Source organism: Geotrypetes seraphini, chromosome 2, assembly GCF_902459505.1.
Source record: "Geotrypetes seraphini chromosome 2, aGeoSer1.1, whole genome shotgun sequence".
NCBI classification, from domain to species: domain Eukaryota; kingdom Metazoa; phylum Chordata; class Amphibia; order Gymnophiona; family Dermophiidae; genus Geotrypetes; species Geotrypetes seraphini.
In genome coordinates, this window is record NC_047085.1 from 420144335 (window position 1) to 420166559 (window position 22225).

The window sequence follows — 22225 nt, forward strand, 5'->3', positions numbered from 1 at the left end:
GAGTCAGCGTTCTGGGGGAGAGGAGCCGTTGGTAACCAGCGTCGGGGAGGTTGTAGGAGTCCAGAATTCCATCGCAGGAGCAGGAGCCGTACTAAAGCCGGCCGGTATCCCCCTCCTCGGACCGTTGGTGAAACCACAGGCTGTTACCCTGGATTCTATCTGGACTGCGATAGAGAATTTGCACCTGGTATGTTCCAATTTTCTTACTACAACTCAGAATTCTACTTCCAGGATAAGCTCCTTAGAAACTATTACCCAGCAACACCAAGTGGACTTAAAAAAATTAGATAAAGAAACAACAGAGACTAAGAATTTAATTTCTAAACAAACAACAGATAAAATGATGATTTTGAGGAAGATTGAAAACCTGGAGAACCAACAAAAGAATTTAAATTTGAGGATTCTTAATTTTCCAGTTGCCAAGTTTATGTCTCCTCAGGAACTGTTTAAGAACTTTATGTTGAATGTTCTAAATGTACCTGAAGTAAGTCTTCCTCCGATACAAAGAATTTATTACTTAAAACAAGTGCAGAAAGAAAAAGCTTTAGTGGATGAAAATGCTCAATTAGATGTTTCCGCTATACTGCAGTCTTCTGATATTGAAACTCAGGGAAGAGCAACTTTATTGGTCTTGTTGGTATTTCTTCAAGACAAAGAGATGTTGCTTAAATTATATTTTAATTTAAAGCAGATTACTTATTTGGGAGAAAGGGTATATATATTTCCTGATGTTTCGAGGTGGACACAATCTAGGAGGAAAGAATTTCTGCTATATAGATCAAAGGTGATTGCTTTGGGGGCAAGTTTTCAGTTGCGATTTCCTTGCAAATGTTTTGTTTCCTATCAGGGAAGTAAATATATTTTCTTCGAACCTGCCCAATTAGGTTTTTTCCTTGAAGGTAAAGGTATCTCTACACAGTCCGAATGATAAAGGTTAATAATGCGGTTGATTTGTTTTGGATAGGATAAGATCAGGCTGCTCTATTTCTTTATTTCTATTTTTCTTTTGTATATTTCCCGAGGGGTTTTTTCTTCATCTTGTCTTTTCTCTCCAGGTTGTGGACTGTATTACATGATTTATTTTGAATGTTTAAATTTCGATTCTTGGTTTGTATTATGACTAAGAGACTATATTTCTGTATTTCTTTAAACATCTTTGTATATAGGATGTATTAAAATGATAAATAAAGTATTAAAAATAAAATAAAATTAAAAAAAATTAAAAAAAAAAGAATATCTGCCAGTTAATACCAGGGTATCAAGGCTTTTGTACAAAGCTTATGCACATATTTACTTTCCCTTTTCAATTAATTACAAATTCTGATGAACTGCTGCAGCTGTGTTTGCTTTATATCCCTTATCAATAACTGTAATTTTTAAATTGAGACTGTGCTGCTTGGTACAGAGCTGCGACATAGCTTCTGCCTAAGGTGTCTGAAACTGTAGAGATTCCAGGTGTACTCTGGGTCCCTCTTAACAATAACCACCTGTCATCCTTGTTGGCCTTAATAATAAATGATTGAGCTTCATATGTAGGCAAGACCGGTTACATTTTCTGAGAAGCTAACACTCTGACAATAAGCAGTTTTATTAGAGCAGTGGTCTCAAACTCAAACCCTTTGCAGGGCCACATTTTAGATTTGTAGGTACTTGGAGGCCTCAGAAAAAAATACTTAATGTCTTATTAAAGAAATGACAATTTTGCATGAGGTAAAAACTCTTTATAGTTTATAAATCTTTCCTTTTGGCTAAGTCTTAATAATAATATTGTAATTTATAGCTAAAGAGACATACGATCAAGAAATTGTTTTATTTTACTTTTGTGATTATGATAAACATACCGAGGGCCTCAAAATAGTACCTGGCGGACCGCAAGTTTGAGTCCACTGTATTAGCGGAACCCGATGATCCCTAAGGGCAGTTCTATAACATGGTGCCTCAATTTAGGACACTCACTACAAATGGGAGTATCTGATCAATATAAACAAGATTCTCTTATTCAAAATACAATATTCTTCTACAGAGAGAATCAGAAAAAAGTTTCTTTATCCAATGAAAAATATTTAATACATCATACTAAATAACAATCAACCATATTCAAAAATGAGTGCAGGGCTCTACCTAATCAAGCTTTAAGCACTCCTCCCCCTATATCAATAGACAGTTCAAATAACAGTTCAAATAGCAGCAAAAAATAGCAGCATTATAGAAGTAGAGGGGTACTTATCTTCGTTGAGAAGTTTTTCGTAAAGTCCTGAACTCAGCTGCAAATCCAAAGTGCTTAGTGCTCTTCACATGTAACACCCACACACAAACGCCAACAAAAATTCCCATAGTTCATCAATCCATAGTTCATTAATGCAGGAATCAGTTCATAAACACAGGAATCAGTTCACAATCCACCACTCCAAATTCAATCCATTATATTAAAATCCAGAAACTTCCTCGAGACAGTATGTAGTCACTCAATACGTGTTTCTCTTCAGCTTTGTCAAGAGGAAGATATTTACAACACTATTTCTGTAACAACAAGCAGCCTCCCATTGGAACGAGTAGTCCTTGAACAGGACTCCATGGCGGCACACCCACAAACAGGAACGCTTTCACCTCAACTCATTACAAACGTACATTTCTCTTCTTAATCACATGACTACTTATGACTTATGCCTCAATTTAGGAGCCACAATGAGATGCATGTTAGCACCAGTTCTATTTTGGTGTGCTAAAATTTAATTGCCCGCTTATGACCAATCAATGGATGGCCTAAGTTGACATGCCTAAGGGCTCCTTGTACTAAGCTGCAATATCGTTTTTTAGCGCACGCAGAATTTTAGCGCATGCTAAACCCGTGCTACGTGGCTAGAACTAACGCCAGCTCAATGCTGGTGTTAGTGTCTAGCACGCGGGGTAATTCAGCGCACGCATGCTAAAACCTATCACAGCTTAGTAAAAGGAGCCCTAAGTGTGCCTAGATCAAAGGTCCATCAAGTCCAGTATCCTGTTTCCAAAAGTTGGCAATTCAGGTCACAAGTACCTGGCAATATACCAAAAGAGTAAAACAGATTTTATGCTGTTTATACTAGAAATAAGCAGTGGATTTTCCCAAACCATCAGAATAATGGCTTATGGACTTTTAGAAAATTATCCAAATCTTTTTTTAAAAAACCCTGCTAAGCTAACTGATTTCACCACATTCTCTAGCAATGAATTCAGAGTTTAATTACATATTGAGTGAAAAAATATTTTCTCCAGTTTGCTCTCCCTACTTAGTAGCTTCATTGCGTGCCCCCTAGTCCTTGCATATTTGGAAAGAGTAAACAAGCGTTTCAAAATCTATCCATTCTATTCCATCAGTATTTTAAGATTTCATATTTCCCCTCAGCTATCTCTTCTCCAAGCTGAGAAGCCCTAGCCTTTTAATCTTTCCTTATACAGAAGCTAACTCATCCCATTTATCATTTTTGTCATCCTTCTCTGTACTTTTTCTAATTCTGCTGCATCTTTTCTCTGATGTGATGACCAGAATTGCACACAATATTTTCAAATTTATTCTCCGTTCCTTTCCTAATACTTCCTAACATTCTGTTTACTTTCATAGCTCTGCTGCACGCTGAGCAGAAGGTTTCAACCTATCCTCAATGTAGAAACCTGCTCACATAGCTATAGTTTGGGTTCCTTTTTCCCACATGTATCACTTTGCACTTATTCACATTAAATGTCATCTACTATTTGGATGCCCAGTATTCTTTAAGTTATGTGCATCATTTGGTGACCTGTCAGAAACGTTTCACTGTCCATGGACCGCCCTTGCTCTGTCCAAGTGTACGCCTCTTGCAATTGCTCACTATTGTACTTAGGTAATACTATTTAGAATAATAGCTAGTGCACTTGCACACATACTGTGACAATTAAGGCACCACTTACTGTATACTTGCAAGATATGTAGAGTGTAGCATAGTGGTTAGAGCTACAGCCTCAGCACCCTGAGGTTGTGGGTTCAAACCCTTCGCTGCTCCTTGTGACCTGGGCAAGTCACTTAATCCTCCACTGCCCAAGGTACATTAGATAGACTATGAGCCCTCCAGGACAGATAGGGAAAATGCTACAGTACCTGAATATAAACCGCTTAGGCTATAAGCAGTATATAAATACTAAAATAAATAAAATATGTGTAACTGCACACTTGTAGTTATAGAATTGCCCTGCACAGGGAGAAATCGGCAGTGGTGGCTTGGGGGAGTGGGGGGCAGGGAGAAAGAAAGAGACAGAAAGAAAGGGGGCAGGGAGAGAGAGAAATAAAAGGGAGGGGGCAAGGAGAGAGGAAGAAAAAGTTGGACATGGTCATTTTAAAAGTACATTTTGACATGGTCATTTTAAAAGTAGCGCACAAGCCAAAAATTGTGGGCACCCCTGCTTTAGGTGGTATGGACTTGTATGCGAAACTTGCACTAATTAATTAGCACATGGCAATGCCTATGCACTGATTTGCGGCACACCCACTCTCCATCCCCAAACTCAGCCCCAGTGCCAAAATTTATTTTTTAGTGCGTGGGTAACATACGCACATCCCAACACTACCACAGGATGTCTCAGCATGCTCCAGCTAAGTCATTTTTCACTGTGGTAATCATGAGTTAGTGCTTAGCACAGCTTTGTAAGAGGATCCCTGTATCTTTTGATTAATGAACAAGCTTACCTATGGAAGTGATTATAAGCGTGAATTGTGCTTCATCTCGTTTCCCAGTCACATTATTGTAGGCGCAGCACAAATAATCTGTTGCTTTACGGGCCACTTTGTCAGACGCAACCTCAAAATGGGGACCATACTTCATGATCTGTGTAGTGTTGTTAGCCCGTTGAATCCATGAGTAAACATTAGGTGGGTTTGAATCTGCTGAGCAATCAAACAGGATGGCTTCTCCAATGTCAACGGTGAACACTTCCCCAACTTTTAGTCCTTTGTCTGAATTTACTGTCAGGCCATAGGGTCCATCTGCAATGGAGCACAGAAATGTTAAAATTTAAAAGTACGCCACATACTTAGCCATGGACAGCAAATACCTACTAATCTACCCTCCCTCTATGGCTGGCTCTGAAACTGTTCTCCAAGACTGGTTGCCATAGCAGAATATAAAACCCGTGATATTGTAGCTAATACCCCTTTTTAAAGTTTGCTCATTTGGTTTTTATTTTGGTAGTCTTCATTTATATCTAATACTGTAAAGTGGGTTGAATGCTTAATTTTTATTAGTGCTCTTCTAATTGGGGTGACGCTCTGCAACTGCTATCAAAAATGGTCTTTGGGATGAAGGCTAGTAAAGCAACCAATCAGAGTCCACCCTTGAAATTCATCAATATTCCGTAGATTGAGTCAGCTTTGCTGTCAGTTAATGGCTGTTCTCAGGGACATATTAAAAGATTGCATTTTTTTTTTTACAAGTTCAAATGAAAAACATGATCTTCAACATAACATTTCACAAATGATGGGCTTTGATTTGCCACCTTTCTATTGTTACAATTAAAGCGGTTTAAATATTATATGCAGGTACTTATTTTGTACCTGGGTCAATGGAAGGTTAATTGACTTGCAAAACAAAAAACAAGTGGGGAAGGGACTGTACACAATTACAATTTACTGAAAATAATCCTGAAAACATATTTCATCATATGTAAAACACCAAGCCTTATTGAGAGTCCTCGTTTGCTTATATCTTTGGACCCACTAGAAAGTTTTTCTCAGGGGTAGACTTGTGATTCAGTAGATGGCACTGATATAATATACAGTGGTACCTCGGAATCCGAACACCCCAGAACTCGAACAACATGGAATCCATACTATTTTTTTAATTAAATTTTGCCCCAGAATCCGAATGCTGCTTTGGAATCTGAACGAATTCTAAGCGTTGCTCAGCCCTCTGATGCAGCTTCCTGTTTCCGCCTGGGAGGGAAGCTTTGGGCTGGGCACCGCTTGCAGTTCCCGTTGCCGATCTTGCTGCCTATGTGTTTCTGCCAGGTGGGCACGATCTTGCTGAGTTTGTGGGACCAAGGAACAGATTAATCCAGTTTCTATTATTTTCAATGGGAAAAATTGTCTTAGAACTCAAACATTTAGGAACTCGAACAGGGTTCTGGAATGGATTAAGTTTGGATTCCAAGGTACCACTGTATATCCAACTGCCAGTTTTTTCCTGCAAGAGTTAATATTGAAGTCATGTAGCACAGCTTTACAAGCCTAGAGCTATTTCTTTGGATATATATTATATCAGCGCCATCTACTGGATCACAAGTCTACCCCTGAGGAAGGCTTTCTAGTGGAAGCCGAAACACGGACGGTGTTGGGTCCAAAGATATAAGCAAACGAGGACTCTCAATAAGGCTTGGTGTTTTACATATGAAATATGTTTTCGGGAATATTTTCAGTAAATTGTAATTGGTCTATAGGTTGATGTGTACAGTCCCTTCCCCACTTGTTTTTTGTTTTGCTCTGCTTTGCGCGGAGTTGAGTTTTCCTGTATCTCGTGGGGTTAATTGACTTGTCCAGAGCTGCAATGGAATTGAACCCAGTTCTCAGGTCGCTGCATTAACCATTAAGCTACTGAACATCAATATAAGCATTGCCCTCATATGCACGTATTCATCTCTAACAGTGGTCTCAAACTCATGGCCCGGAGGCCATATGCGGCCCGCCAGGTACTATTTTGAGGCCCTCGGTATGTTTATCATAATCACAAAAGTAAAATGAAAGTTTCTTGATCATATGTCTCTTTAGCTTTAATTTACAATATTATTATTATTAATACTTGGCCAAAAGGAAAAATTTATAAACTATAAAGAGTTTTACCTCATGCAAAATTGTCATTTCTTTAATAAGACATTAACTAGTTTTTCTTAGGCCCTCTAAGCAGTGGCGTACCAAGGGGAGGGGAAAGGGGGAGATCCGCCCCGGGTGCACCCCCCAAGGGGGTGCAAAGCTGGCCATTCACTGAGGAATAGGCTGCCACCGGGGAAAGGCTACCACTGCCGCAATCGGGAACAGGCCGGCGCCAAGTTTGTCCTGCTTCTCTTCCCCGCGGGCCAACCAACTCTCGCCACCCGACGTCAATTCTGACGTCGGAGAGGACGTTCTGGGCCAGCAAATCGCTGCCTGGCTGGCCCAGAACGTCCTCTCTGATGTTAGAATTGACATCGAGCAGCGAGAGTTGGTCGGCCCGTGAGGAAGAGAAACAGGGCGAACTCGGCACCGGCCTGTTCCCGATGGCCAGTGGCAGCCTTTCCCCAGCGGCGGTGGCAGCAGCATGTTTCCCAATGGTGGTGGCATGGGGGAGGGCAGAGAGAAAGAAAGAAAGGGGGCAGGGTGAAAGAAAGAAAGATAAGGGGCACGGAGAGAGAGAGAGAGAAAGACAAACATAGAGAAAGAAAGGGGGCATGGGGAGAGAGAATAAAAGAAGGGGGCAGGGTGAAAGAAAGAAAGAAATGGGGCACGGAGAAACAGAGACAGACATAGAGAAAGAAAGGGGGCATGGAGAGAGAAAGAAAGAAGGGAGCAGGGTGAAAGAAAGAAAGAAATGGGGCACGAAGAAAGAGAGAGAAAGACAGACATACAGAAAGAAAGGGGGCATGGAGAGAGAAAGAAAGAAGGGGGCAGGATGAAACAAAGAAAAAGTTAGGGGAGGGAATGAGGTCTGGAGGAGAGGAAGCATACAGGAGGCTGAAAGAAGGGAAGGAATATTGGATGCACAGTCAGAAGAATAAAGTACAACCAGAGACTGATGAAATTACCAAATAAAGGTAGGAAAAATGATTTTATTTTCAATTTAGTGATCAAAATGTGTCCGTTTTGAAAATTTATATATGCTATCTATATTTTGCACTATGGCCCGCTTTTACTAAACCGCAATAGCGGTTTTTAGCGCAGGAAGCCTATGAGTGTTGAGAGCAGCGTGGGGCATTCAGCGCAGCTCCCTGCACTAAAAACCGCTATCGCGGTATAGTAAATAGGGAGGGGGGTATATTTGTCTATTTTTGTATAGTTGTTACTGAGGTGACATTGCATAAAGTCATCTGCCTTCACCTCTTTGAAAACCCGTGGAATATAAATGATAATTAACAATTTCTCTGCGTACAGTGTGCTTTGTGTTTTTAAAATTTTATTGTTGGTAGATCATTTTGACTTGGCCATGAAGGTAAGGGGGAGGGAGGGAGGGGAGCTGCTGAAAGACATCTAGTAATCCTTGCAGACTTGACTGTGCAGGGAATTATTTTTGTAAAATCATGTTTTGTTATGTGACTGGCATTATTTAGACTTTAATTTCTATGAATGAATGAACAGAATGAAAATGATATAAAATTACTTGCTTGTTTTTATGTGCATGCACTGAAGGAAAGTGGAGAGAGAGTGGGCTGAGGATGCTGAAGGGAAATGGGGAAGAGTGAGTGCGGAGAAGACGCTGATTTATAAATTGACAATTGTACAGAATATTGTTTCTTTTTATACTTTAATATAATAAGTTCAATATAAAACAATTCAAGGCTTGTGAGGATGGAATCAGGTGGTTTGTGGGGATGGGGACCGAGCTTACGGGGATTAGTCCAATAAAATGGTATTTTCTTATTTGTTTTATTTTTATTTGTTAATTTGTAAAGTGGTGATTGTTATGTATCAGTTTTTTCAACTTTACATCTACTGTCTTTATATTTTGCACAGTATTAGAGGGCATGTATCAATAAAACTGTTTGAATCCTAGAGGACATGTATTATTGTTTTGTGGTATTGTGGTGTTGCATTGTATGCAAAGTCTGGTTTCTTGGCAGTTCAGTTTAACTTTTGTCTACATATTTCTATTTTTAGCTTGTGATTATTCCATATTGGGCGAGTGTGTATCAATCTGTGTGTATGAAAGGGACATGGCTTTCTGATAGCATCGACTGTACAGGATCGATTGACTGTGCAGGATCTGGCTTGTTTAGTTTTACAATATATGTGTTGGTGTTCTAGTGCTCACTGCAGTGTTTAAGATGCTGCCTTTTCCTAGGTGCACTCTTGTTGTGCGATATGTGGATTGTTACTAAAAATCATATTTTTCATATAGATGGGGGGGTGTCAAAAAATGATGGGCCCTGGGTGCCACATATGCTTGGTACGCCACTGCCTCCAAATACCTACAAATCCAAAATGTGGTCCCACAAAGGGTCCCACTGATCTGTAATAACTGAGAGCAGACAACAGCCACATTTTAACTCAATTTTACTCAGGAAATATGGTATCTTTTCTCCTATAAAGTTCCTCAAAACTTACCTATTTGTGCTGCTTGTTCCAGTTACTCCAAGCACATGACAATGTTACTCACTCTAGCGATACTCAGCTCACATTACAATACAGTCATTTATAAGTTTATGAGTGTAACAACCTTACAAAACAAATATAAAAAATAACTGATAAGGGATTCATACTCTGACTATGGTTTATGTGGTATCATCCTTGACTGTGAGTAGCCTAACGGTTAGAGTAGGAGGCTAAGCATGAAAAGAACCTGGTTCAAATCACACTGTAGCTCCTTGTAAACTTGGACAAGTCACTTAACCTTCCATTGCAATAATATAAAGCAATATAAGATATAACTGGAAATTTTCAAACTGCCTGAACTAGGACATAGACCATTGTCTAGCAAACTTTTTGAAGCTGCGGCACACTAAACTCAGTGTCACGGCTGTAGAGCATCTGGAAATGCACGGACATCATGCGCATGTGTTACATCATCATGTCAATGTCTGCATATGCGGAGAGCCTGCTATTACTATGCTAGTGGGGGGAGGGGGTGCTGGAGGAGGAGAGGTGTGGAGAGGAGAGGAGGAGAGGCACTAGCGCCAGCTGACTGCCTACAGGATGTGTCTCTCGTCACAGGAGGCATGTCCTGGAAGCAGTCAAGTGGTACTGGCTCCTCGCCAGTGTCTTGCGGCACACCCTGAATCTCACCGCAACACACAAGTTTGCGATACACTGACATAGACCATGCCTTTGCTATTAGTTCCCAAAGTGAAAGTACTCTGGTTTTCTCTTTGAAAATTGCCTTGAATGCAAAGTACACATAGAAAGCCACTTTTGATATGACGTCATAGGGCTAAATTCACTAAGCAAACCGATCGTGTACCTATCGGTTTGTGAGCCCTATGAGACCCGATTTCCCTCCGACCCGATACACTAACCTGTGTACTGATCAACCTCTGACCCGATCCAATCCACACATGCAAATGAGGAGAAATGGCATGCAAAGTAGGCATGCAAAGTAGGAAGGAAGACCGATTGGGCTTCCCAATCCGAAGTGAAGCGACTGCTGAGGTCCAGTCGCTTCACTTCTTACTGACTCTCCTGCCCTTTAAAACTATGGGCTGGCAATGCACTTTTGCAGAATACATAAAAAAATAATTCTTCCTTTTTTATATATTCTGCAAAATGCATTGCTAGCCCGTGGTTTTAAACCCCCCCACCACCGATGTCCCCCCCCCGCACTGATGCCCCCCCAAAAAAAACAAAGGGCAGGAGGGATGCCAACTCCCTCCTGCCACCCAAGGGATGCCAACTGCCTATTCAGTCACCTCCCTCCTCGTACCTGTAACGGAGCAGAAGGGGTGCGATGCTTCTGAGGTCTTAGGCCCCAACCTGGTACATTGTGTGATGCATGGGGAGGGGCCTAAGGCCCTGATTGGCTCAGGCACCTCGGGCTCCTCCCTTGGAAGGGGCCTGAGGTGCCTGAGCCAATCAGGAACTTCCTTAGGGCTGAGCCTAAGGAAGTTCCTGATTGGCTAAACAAATGGCACCTCCTTGCAAATCATTTGCATGCAAACAATATAGTGAATCAATCGCTGTTTTAAAATCGGCCAACAGTGATTGAATCGCTATCTTTTAGTTAATCTGAATTTAGACTTTTTGTGGAAGACACATATGCCCATTTTCAAAACTGCAAAACATCTATCTTATTTTTTTCAAAAAAGACACATATTTGAAAAATGGCAAATCTTTTTAAACAATTAAAACAAAACCCTAAATCCAAAAGAAAAACACACAAAACAAGCCATTGGGATGTAGGAGGGGCCAGCATTTTTAGTATACTGGTCACACAGACATCTTAACAGCGCAGAGGAGCACCCTAAGGGGAACTTCAGTGAACTTCATATACAAAAGGCCCAGGTACACATCTCACCATAACACCCTTATATTGTGTGGTGAGCCCTCCAAAACCTGCCCAAAATGTACTGTACCCAACTGTACAACACAGCAATAGCCTTTATGCGTGCAGGCGTCACTTATATTTAGGTACAATGGGACGTGGGTGGATTTTGGAAGGCTCACAGGTTCCACCATAAAAGTAATAATTAGAGGGGTGTGTGGGCCCAAGTCCCTATCTCTGTGTTGACTATACTGCCCACTAGGCTACTCCAGGAATCTGCTTGCTACTCTACTTGGAATGACCTAAACATCTGCAGCTATCATACAGGCAGGTATGTACTGTTTCATTCACATTGTTGTATCTGCTTTTTTCTTCACTGGTAGTAGAATTTTGCTTGAATGATAAGTGTACTGGTTTGAAAATGAATAGAGGTCTTATACTAGGGTAGTTAGGGAAGGTTAATAGAGTGGGCAGACTTGATGGGCTATAGCCCTTTTCTGCCGTCATTTTCTATGTTTCTATACTACTCTGTTTATTCTCCGCTAAACACTTGGTGCCTATAGTCAGTCACTATCTGTGCAAAGTCACCAGCCAAGATACAAGGGTGCATTCAAGAAGTCTCTGTCATGGTTACATCAGAACACCTGTGTAATTCAGTCAGTCAAGTTAATCACATGCAACCAAACACAATGATTGTTTACAGTGTCCAGGCAAACAGCACGGTTACTGAATTTGCTAATTGCTACACAGAGGGGGAAGGACCGGAGCTTTCTCATTTTTATTTACTCATATTCTTGCTTGATCATCCTCCTTATGTATACTGTATACTGCTCACCTGCCCTGAATAGGATTGAGCTAGGTTCTTTTTGTGACCACATGAAAGGCGCTTTTTACAAAGCTGTGGTAGCGATTCCTGGCATGGGCTTTGTCGAATTTGCCGTGTGGGACTTGTTACCATGGCTTTGTAAAAGGGGAAGCTCTGGAATACACAATTTCTCCTGAGGAACAGCAGCTGTATCCATGACAAGACTGCCCCTGACAGAAGCTTCCTGATACATAAGGTCATAGGCTTTAATTCTTCAATTATTCAGAGTAGTGGGGCCGTTGGCTAACCGAGGAATGAAGGTGGGGCCATTGGATGACCGAGGAATGAAGGGAATGCTAAAGGAGGACAAAGCCATCGCCGACAAACTGCATCTGTGTTTACCGAAGAAGATATACGCAACATACCGGAAGCCGACAGGCTATACGCGGGAAACAAAGACTGGAAACTGACAGGGTTGACGGTCAGTCTAAAAGAGGTATGCTGGCAGATTGATAGGGTTAAAAATGATAAATCCCCAGGACCGGATGGGACAGGACAGGACAGGATCCATCCGAGGGTAATCAAGGAACTGAAAGGGACTATAGATGAACTGCTTCAACTGATAGCCAATCTGTCGATCAAATCGGGAAGGGTTCCAGAAGACTGGAAGGTGGCGAATGTTTCACCAATCTTCAAGAAAGGTTCGAGGGGTGATCCGGAAAAACTACAGACCGGTGAGTCTGACCTCGGTACCGGGAAAGATGGTAGAGGTGCTGATAAAGGACCTCATCATTGAGCACCTTGACGGACACGATCTGATGAGGACCAGCCAGCACGGCTTCAGCAAAGAAAGATCTTGCTTCACAAACTTGCTGCACTTCTTCGAGGGAGTAAATAGAGGGATAGAGAAGGGTGACCTGGTCGACATTGTATATCTGGATTTTCAAAAGGCTTTCGACAAGGTTCCGCATGAATGACTACTTCAAAAAATTGCGAGCCATGGAATCGATGGTGAAATACGCATGTGGATTAAAAATTGGCTGGCAGATAGGAAACAGAGAGAGTGAGTAAATGGACAATACTTGGACTGGAAAAGCGTCACCATGGCATGCCACAGGGTTTGGTGCTTGGACCCATGCTCTTCAACATATTTATAAACGATTTGGAAATTGGTACAATGAGTGAGGTGATTACATTTGCGGATGATACAAAGTTTTCCAGAGTAGTGAAGACGCAGGAGGATTGCGAACATCTGCAACGTGACATAAATACGCGCAAGAAATGGACTGCGACATGGTAGATGAGGTTGAACGTGGATAAGTGTAAGGTGATATATGTTGGTAACAAAAATCTTATACACGAATACAGGATGTCTGGGACGGTACTTGGAGAGACCCCCCGGAAAGAGACTTGGGAGTACTGGTCGACAAGTCGATGAAGCCGTCCGTGCAATGTGTGGTGGCGACGAAAAGGGTGAACAGAATGCTAGGAATGATTAAGAAGGGGATCACGAACAGATTAGAGAGTTGCGCAGAGACAGAAATCCCACCCATCCCCACCCATATCTTCTCCGTCCCCAGCCGTCCCCGTCCATATCCTCTCCGTTCCCACCCATCCCCGTCAGGATCCTCTCCGTTCCCACCCATCCCCGTAAGGAATTACCTCCATCACCGCCCGTCCCCATAAAAAGCAGCAATTACTTCTGACAGGATCAATTCCACAGTTTCTTTTGTTTGCGCTGCTGTTTTCCTTGTGGAATCTCTTTCGTGGAACCCTTTTTTTGTTTTCTGTTCAGGTAATTAACTTATAAACCCCCTCTTTTAATAAGGCTGACATGTCCATTATATTATATGGACGAACCCTGCTTCCAAAGCCTTCCATCCCCGTGGGAGTCCCGCTGGCTAGAGGGGGTCCCCGTGGGAGTCCCGTGGGCCAGAGGGGGGGTCCCTGTGGGAGTCCCGTGGGTTAGGGAGGATTCCCGCAGGACCCCTGCGGGACCCGCGGGATTCCCGCGATCCCCGTTCCCGTGCAGACCTCTAGAACAGATCGGAGAAGGTTATCATACCGCTATACTGGGCCATGGTATGCCCTCACTTGGAATACTGCATCCAGCACTGGTCATCGTACATGAAGAAGGGTCCAGAGAAGAGCGACTAAAATGGTAAAGGGGCTGGAGGAGTTGTCATACAGTGAGAGATTAGAGAAACTGGGCCTCTTCTCCCTTGAAAAGAGGAGATTGAGAGGGGACATGATAGAAACATTCAAGATACTGAAGGTAATAGACTTAGTAGATAAGGACAGGTTGTTCACCCTTTCTAAGGTAAGGAGAACAAGAGGGCACTCTCTAAAGTTAAAAGGGGATAGATTCTTTACAAACATAAGGAAGTTCTTCTTCACCCAGAGAGTGGTGGCAAACTGGAATGCTCTTCCGGAGGCTGTTATAGGGAAAAACACCCTCCAGGGATTTAAGACAAAGTTGGACGGGTTCCTGTTGAATCGAATCCCGATTTGATCGACAGATTGGCTATCAGTTGAAGCAGTTCACTATAATCCCTTTCAGTTCCTTGATTACCCTCAGATGGATGCCATCTGGTCCTGGGGATTTATCATTTTTAAGCCTATCAATCTGTCAGCATACCTCTTCTAGACTGACCGTCAACCCTGCCAGTTTCCAGTCTTTGTTTCCCGCTTAGAGCCTGTCGGCTTCCGGTATGTTGCGTATATCTTCTTCGGTAAACACAGACGCAGTTTGTCGGCGATGGCTTTGTCCTCCTTTAGCACTCCCTTCATTCCTCGGTCATCCAATGGCCCCACCTTCATTCCTCAGTTAGCCAACGGCCCCACTACTCTGAATAATTGAAGAATTAAAGCCTATGACCTTATGCAGGTAGGGCTGGTCTCAGGGCAGTCTTTGACCTGGGGGCCACTGCGGGAGCGAACTGCTGGGCACGATGGACCACTTGTCTGCTCCAGCAGTGGCAAATTCTTGTTCTTATGTTGTAAATGTGAGGCTGACCTAATGGTGCCAATTATTGTGTTTTAGCCCGTTACATTAACGGGTGCTAGAATAGATTAGTCTGATCTTATTATGCCTTACCCTCATATTCAGGCTCCAATTTCCCCTTTTACCTTCCCTATTTCCACCTTTTTTCACCAACTTAAAAATCTGTTCCCTTTCTCTGTGCTTCACCTCCATAGAACTCCCTCTTCATTCTCCCTTTCCCCATCGACCTTTGATTCTGCATCTTCACTTATTCTTCCAACTCCTATCTTCAGACCCTTTCTCTCACATGCCCCCTTTTTAGCCCCCAGCTTCAGTTCCAGTCCTTTTCTCTCACATGTCCCCTTTTGTAGCCGCCTTCTCCCATCTCCCCCTTTTTTCATCCCCCAGCTCCCTTCTCTCACACATTACTTTATAGCCCCCAAACCTAACCTCCTTCTCATACCTACTCTTCCAGTCCCAGTCTCCTTATCACACCTCTTCCTTTTCAGCTCCTTCTCTCACAACTCACCTTTTGCAGTCCCAAGCTCCAGGCCTCTTCTCCAAACTGTCTTCTTTTAACAGCCTCCTATACCAGGTCTCTTTTCCCAAGAACACCCCCCCCCCCCCTTTGAAGCCTCCTTCCCTCACATGTCCCATTTTTTCAGCCCCAGCTCCAAACCCCTTTTTTGCCCCCCCCAGCCCCCTTCTCCCATATTTTCCATTTCAGCTTCCAGCCCCAGCCCCCTTTTCTCACATGTCCCTTTTGCAGCCTCCTTCTCAGACATATCCCCTTTTCTGCCCCAGCCCCCTTCTCTTACACATTCCCATTGTCAGCTCCCAGCAGGTCCGGCAAGTGGCACTGCTTCCCCCTCTGCTGCTCTCTCCTCCTCCTCCCACCACCTGCCGTTATCAGTTTCTCCCGCCCCCGCAGCGAAGGGAAAAGGGACAAAAGCAGCAGCACATGCAATCGCTTCCCTCGTAAACTGGGAAGAAAAAAAGTTGTCGCCGCGGGCTCCCTGCAGTCTTGCGCACCAGCTTGTGCTTCTGCCCCAGCGTGCAGCCCTTGCTTTCCCTCCTCACGCAGCGGTTCTAACAGCTTAGGCGGCTTTGCTAGCCTTGGCCTGGCAGCTGGCACGTGGAGTGAGGAAGGAGCACGCCCACCCTACCCCCTTCTTCGATATCTGCTTGCTCTGCTCTGATTGGCTGGGTGGTGAGACTTGCCCTGGTTGTCCAGAGAAAGAGAGAGAGTCACTCCTTTTTGATTGTCTCCCCTTCCCTTCTTCTATCCCTTTCTGATCTTTATTTATTTATTTATTTTTTTTACTCTTACTCGGCTTTTCTTTATGTGTCTTTTTTCTTTACAGCATATCATGCGCTGAGACGCTTCCCTGCTCAGCGGGTCTATTCTACTGCGCGCATGCGCGCTAAGGGTTTTATTATTATTGATTATAATATATTCTGCGGTTTTGTTGTTTACTTAAGATATCCATATTAGTGATAGGAATCATAACCAAACTATTTCATGAATTTGCTATACTATGATTATTATTATTATTTATGTGCTGTGCTGAAGCGCTGAGTGTCAGGCTCTATATTATCTCATATGAGGGAGGGAAATTGAGCTTAGGGGCCAGGGTACAGGTATGATCATGATCCTGGGCATATAAAGACTTAAAAAGCCACAGTTATTCACCCTGGATTGCCCCACAAGCATTCACTTTACTTTTGAACTAACAGACTCATAGATTGATTCAAAAGGTGCCCCTGCACCAGAATTCGTGCTCAGTCTAATCCAGGGGTTCTTAACCCAATCCTCAGGACACACCTAGCCAGTCAGCTTTTCAGGATATATCCAATAAATATGCATGAGATGTATTTGCATACCATTGAGGTAGGGCACGCAAACCTATCTTATGCATATTCATTGTGGGTATCCTAAATCTGATTAACTATGTGTATCCCAAAGACTAGGTTGAGAACTTCTGATCTAATCTAATCTGGTCACTTTTAACTAGGATTACCAGATTTTCTGGAACTAAAATCTGGACCCATGGCCCCGCCCCCACCCCTCGACCTGTTCACTTGTCGGGAGGGCATCGGCGCATGCGCTGATGTGACACAATGACATCACATGCATGTGCGTGATGTCACCACATTGTATTCGTGCGTGTGATGCCGTCCCAACATCACTCCTAGCTGGAAGCTTTTTTTTTTTTTTTAATCTTTATTAATTTTCAAAACCAGCACAAGTGCCATGAATTATACAAATATTAATAATCAATGTAAGCACTTAATTCCATCAATAACAATACAGAAGAAAAATATCCCTTCCCTCCCTTCTATCAATTTAATCAAGAAATACACCCATCCTGGATGTGTATAAAAATAAACAGAAAATTAAATAAAGACAGTTATGTTGAAGAAACGAAGGATGTCAATGGGCCCCAAACCAAATTAAAAAAAAAAATGACTATGCCCCAACATATCCGCATTCATCTTTTCATATTTGTAACTTAAACATACACTAGCCCACCAAAACTAAAGTTGAGGCGGTCGCAATTTTTCCAATTGCGGGTTATCATTTGCATAGCAATCCCTGTCATTATTAGGAAGAGCCTACCTTTGTAGCGATCCATGGGAGGCTTGATATGTAGCAAAGTTAGAAACATAGAAATTGACGGCAGATAAGGGCCACGGTCCATCCAGTCTGCCCACCCTAATGACCCTCCCCTGCCTTTACTTTGCGAATAGATCCCACGTGTCGATCCCATTTGGCCTTAAAATCAGGCACGCTGCTGGCCTCAATCACCTGAAGTGGAAGATCATTCCAGCGATCAACCACCCTTTCGGTGAAAAATAATTTCCTGGTGTCACCACGCAGTTTCCCGCCTCTGATTTTCCACGGATGCCCTCTTGTTGCCGTGGGACCCTTGAAAAAGAAGATATCCTCCTCTGGATCGATGCGGCCCGTGAGATACTTGAACATCTCGATCATGTCTCCCCTCTCCCTGCGCTCCTCGAGCGAGTATAGCTGTAATTTATCTAACCGTTCTTCGTACGGGAAATCCTTCAGTCCCGAGACCATCCGGGTGGTCATTCTCTGGACCGATTCCAGCCTCAGCACATCCTTACGGTAATGCGGCCTCCAGAATTGCACACAGTATTCCAGGTGGGGTCTCACCATGGATCTATACATATAATTGCCTCATACGTCAAAGGGATTGTTGATTCCAGTATGAGGTTAATCTGTCCCCCATATTGACTTCCAGAAGCTGAGTATCAAAGGATAATAGAACAACAGATGATCCAATGTCCCTGTGTCAAGATGACAGTGCCAGCATCTATTAGATTTAGAACTGTCTAACTTATGTAACCTAACAGGGGTCCAAAAAGATCTATGTAACAGAAAGAACCATGTTTGTCTCATAGATGCTGACGCTGTACATTTCATCCTCCAAGTCCAAATTCATGGCCATCGAGAGCAGAAATATCTCAATGCTCCAAATGTCTCTAAGACCATTTTTTGGTTTGGTATTCAAGAATTCAGAAATTAATTTATACCACCGGGCGGACAAAGTGACGGGTTTTGAAAAGCCATCTGGACACCTGGACATGTCCTCTAAAAGGAGGACATGTCCAGTAAAATACGGGCGTCCAGTAACCCTACTTTTAACCCTCACCACTTAGGCCCATATTCTATAAATGGTGCCTTAAGTTAGGTGCTGAAAGGCACCCTACTGGCGCCTAACAAGTGTAAAACGCCATTTAAAAAGGAGTAAAAACAGTTTTAAAAACAAATTTTAGGCACCTGTATCATGGCTGCAGAGGCGTTTTATGACGCTTAATGCCATTGTGCGCGTGGCTATTGCTGGAAGTGGCATTAAGCGTCATAAAGCATCTCTATAGCCACGATTCACATGAAATGTAGGCACTGGAAATGTATGCCTTGAAAACCCCGGCCTACATTGCCAGTGCCTACCTTTCTCAAGGCCCTAATTTTATAAACAGCACGATCGGCGGCCATTTTTTAGGTGGTTGATGGTGATGGCACCGCTTATAGAATCCAGGTCTATAGCCCTACAATAGATCCAAAGCTTACAGCAAGAAAGAAGTTACAAACAGCAAACAATCAAAGAGAGAACAGTTATTTCAAATATTTTTCAAAAATATATGTCTTCAGATGTTCTCTAAAAAGCATATAAAATGTTTGAAATTTAATATAGAATGGCAAGCTGTTTCAAACTTTATTTATTCATTCAATTTTCTATACCATTCTCCCAAGGGAGCTCAGAACAGTTTACATTAATTTATTCAGGTACTCAAGCATTTTTCTCTGTCTGTCCCAGCAGGCTCACACTCTATCTAATGTACCTGGGGTAATGGGGGATTAAGTGACTTGCCCAGGGTCACAAGGAGCAGCATGGGTTTGAACCCACAACCCCAGGGTGCTGAGGCTGTAGCTTTAACCACTGCACCACACACTCCCTTGCACAACTTGGAAAGAAAAATAAGTTTTGAGAATTTTTTTTTCATTAGCTTTTAAACTTAGGGGTCCTTTTATTAAGGTGCGCTAACCGATTTAGCGTGCCCTAAATGCTAAGGCGCCCATAGAATATAATGGATGCCTTAGCATTTAGCATGCGTTAATCTTAGTGCGCACTAAATCAGTAAGCGCGCCTTAATAAAAGGACCCCCCTATGTTTAAAAAGAAGGAAAGTTTAGTGGCTTGGGACAGTGCTATATTTTCCCTGGCTTCATTTCTCTTCCCCTAAAGGAGTAAACCAACCCCAAAGATTTTCTGCTTCTCTATGGTAATGTATCCTGCCATCTTTTTCTTCTTCCAGATTTTGAGTTTGGAAGATTATATTCTGCCATTGCATGCTATGCTCCTTTTTGTGAAGCAGGCTTTCCAGACTTCCAAAGTAAATATTAACTGGCTTATTGACAGGAAGATTTAGTACAGTATTGTGTGATATGCTTATGAGGTTTAAAGTGCAGGATGCCAAGCCAAACAGAAACCATAACAAGCTTTTGTGACATATTAACAAATTGACTGTAAGGCTTGCAACCAGAATATCTGTGTGTGTATATTTTAAATTTGAAATCCATTAACTAGCTTTTTTTTGTCGCTTTCTCAATATTTTCTTTATTCTGTCTTATATTAATTTGGGGCCCAAAAAACGCACTAGGTCTTATTTTCGGGGAAACACGGTATTTCAGCAGCCATTTCAAAAGTGCCGCAATTATAGGTGAACCAGGACCCATTTGTGACTCTCCACTACCTCTCACGCCCATACCCCCCTCCAGCCTTCAACCCAGTGTCTCTATTTCTCTGAAATACATTCCATGCCTTCACCCAGTCTCTCTCTCACATCCCCCTCCAGTCACCCTGTTTCGCTCTCTTATAATCTCCTTCCAGTGTTCTATTTTTGCGTGCGTCTCTTTCACTCACACATCTCCGCTCTTATATTGCTCTCCAGTCTTCACCATCTCTCACACATATACCGCCCCCCTCCCTCCAGTCACCCTGTCTCATTCTCATCTCCTCTTCCAGTTTTTACTGCGGTACTTACTCTACTCTCCTCGCCTCGCCTCTCTATCTTCCTGTTGCTGCCATTCTGCTCCCTGTTAGCTTGAGTAGCGCGGTGCGAGAAGTTCAGGCAGGTCTCATGAGATTCTAAACTGCGAGACCTGCCCAAACTTCTTGCACCGCACTACTCAAGCTAACAGGGAGCAGAATGGCAGCAACAGGAAGGTAGTAAATGCGCCATTTGCAAGACTTGCTGAACTTCCTGCACTGAGCGGTTTAAGCGGTCCGACAGGATGGGAGAGAGAGCTACAAGAGTCGGCAGTGGCGAGGGGCGGAGGGAAGCGTTTCAACTAGGGATTATTTTCAGGGAAACGCGGTATGTTGTAAGTGGCATGATCAGAACCTATGAAGCATTTTGCTTTGTTACCCGACAGCTCTTTGAAGTATTGACATCATTGTCTCTCAATGCTTGCTTTTTTTTTCTCGACAGCATCACAAAAATGTTCCCGTTCCTTTCTGAACACATTAAGTACTAGTCTCCCCTTTTAGAAAACTGTAGCGCAGTTTTTAGCGCCGACAAAGCAGTAACAGCTCCGACGCTCATAGGAATTCTATGAGCGTCAGAGCTGTTACCACCGCTGCCGGCGATTAAATCCATGGTACGGTTTTGTAAAAGGGTGGAGGGGGAGTGGCAAATTACCAAAACCATTATCCCTATTCTCATCCCCTCCCGCTGGACTACTGCAACCTGCTCCTCCTAGATCTTTAACTGAACCTCTTCAGTCTGTTCAAAATTCTTTTGCATGTCTCATCTCTCACTACTGTTGCTATACTTGCATAACCCCTCTTCTTAAGTTGTTTCATTGGCTCCCTATCTGTTCTGAAGACAAAGGAAAAACTGCAGTGATGATTTACAAGATACCATGTCTTTAATGAAAAGTCATAAACAATATGTATAAAAATATACAGTCAAATCTCAGTTTGCGAGTAACGCGGCTTGTGAATGTTTTGCAAGATGAGCAAAACATTCCGGCAAATCGTGCCTCGCAAACCGAGCGTTGGCTCGATTTGCAAGCCCCCCCCCCCACTCGCATTGCCCCCCCCCCCCCTGGCGATCCAGCATCCCCCGCCCGCCCGCCCATACACAATCCCTTACCCCGATCTGGCACCAGCACCAATGCACAGAACGTGCTGGTGCCCGAAGATCTTCCCTTTTGCCTGGGCTGGGCCTTGAGCATCTGCGCATGCTCAAGGCCTTCTGGTTCTCGCTCTCTCCGAGATTCTTGGAGAGATTCTTGGAGATCTCCGAGAATCTTGGAGAGAGCAAGAACCAGAAGGCCTTGAGCATGTGCAGCTGCTCAAGGCCCAGCCCAGGCAAGAGGGAGGATCTTTTGGCACCGGCATCGGCATGTCCTGTGCGTTGGTGCTGGTGCCGGTGTCAGGGATTGTGTTTGGGTGGGTGGGGGATGCCGGATCGCCGGGGAGGGGGACGCGTGATGCGAGTGGGGGGGGCAATGCCAGTTCTCGAGGGGGTGTTCGCTGGCAGAGGGGGGGCCACGCCGGTTCTCGAGGGAGGTTTGGAGCAGCGTCGGTGGCCTCGGGGGGGGGGGAATGAATCAAGTGAGTTTCCCCTACTTCCTATGGGGAAACTCGCTTTGATGTATGAGCAATTTGGTTTACGAGCATGCTTCTGGAACGAATTATGCTCGTATACCAAGGTTCCACTGTAATCATAAAACAGT

General features: G+C 43.4%; 1 protein-coding gene across 1 annotated transcript in view; it reads right to left on the reverse strand.

Annotated features, from left to right (window-relative positions):
* Positions 1-22225, reverse strand: part of HEPACAM2 (HEPACAM family member 2) — a 137916-nt gene that overhangs the window by 33987 nt on the left and 81704 nt on the right. The window contains 1 exon segment of the mRNA XM_033931129.1: positions 4697-4993. Within this exon segment, the coding sequence (XP_033787020.1) occupies positions 4697-4993 (297 nt within the window).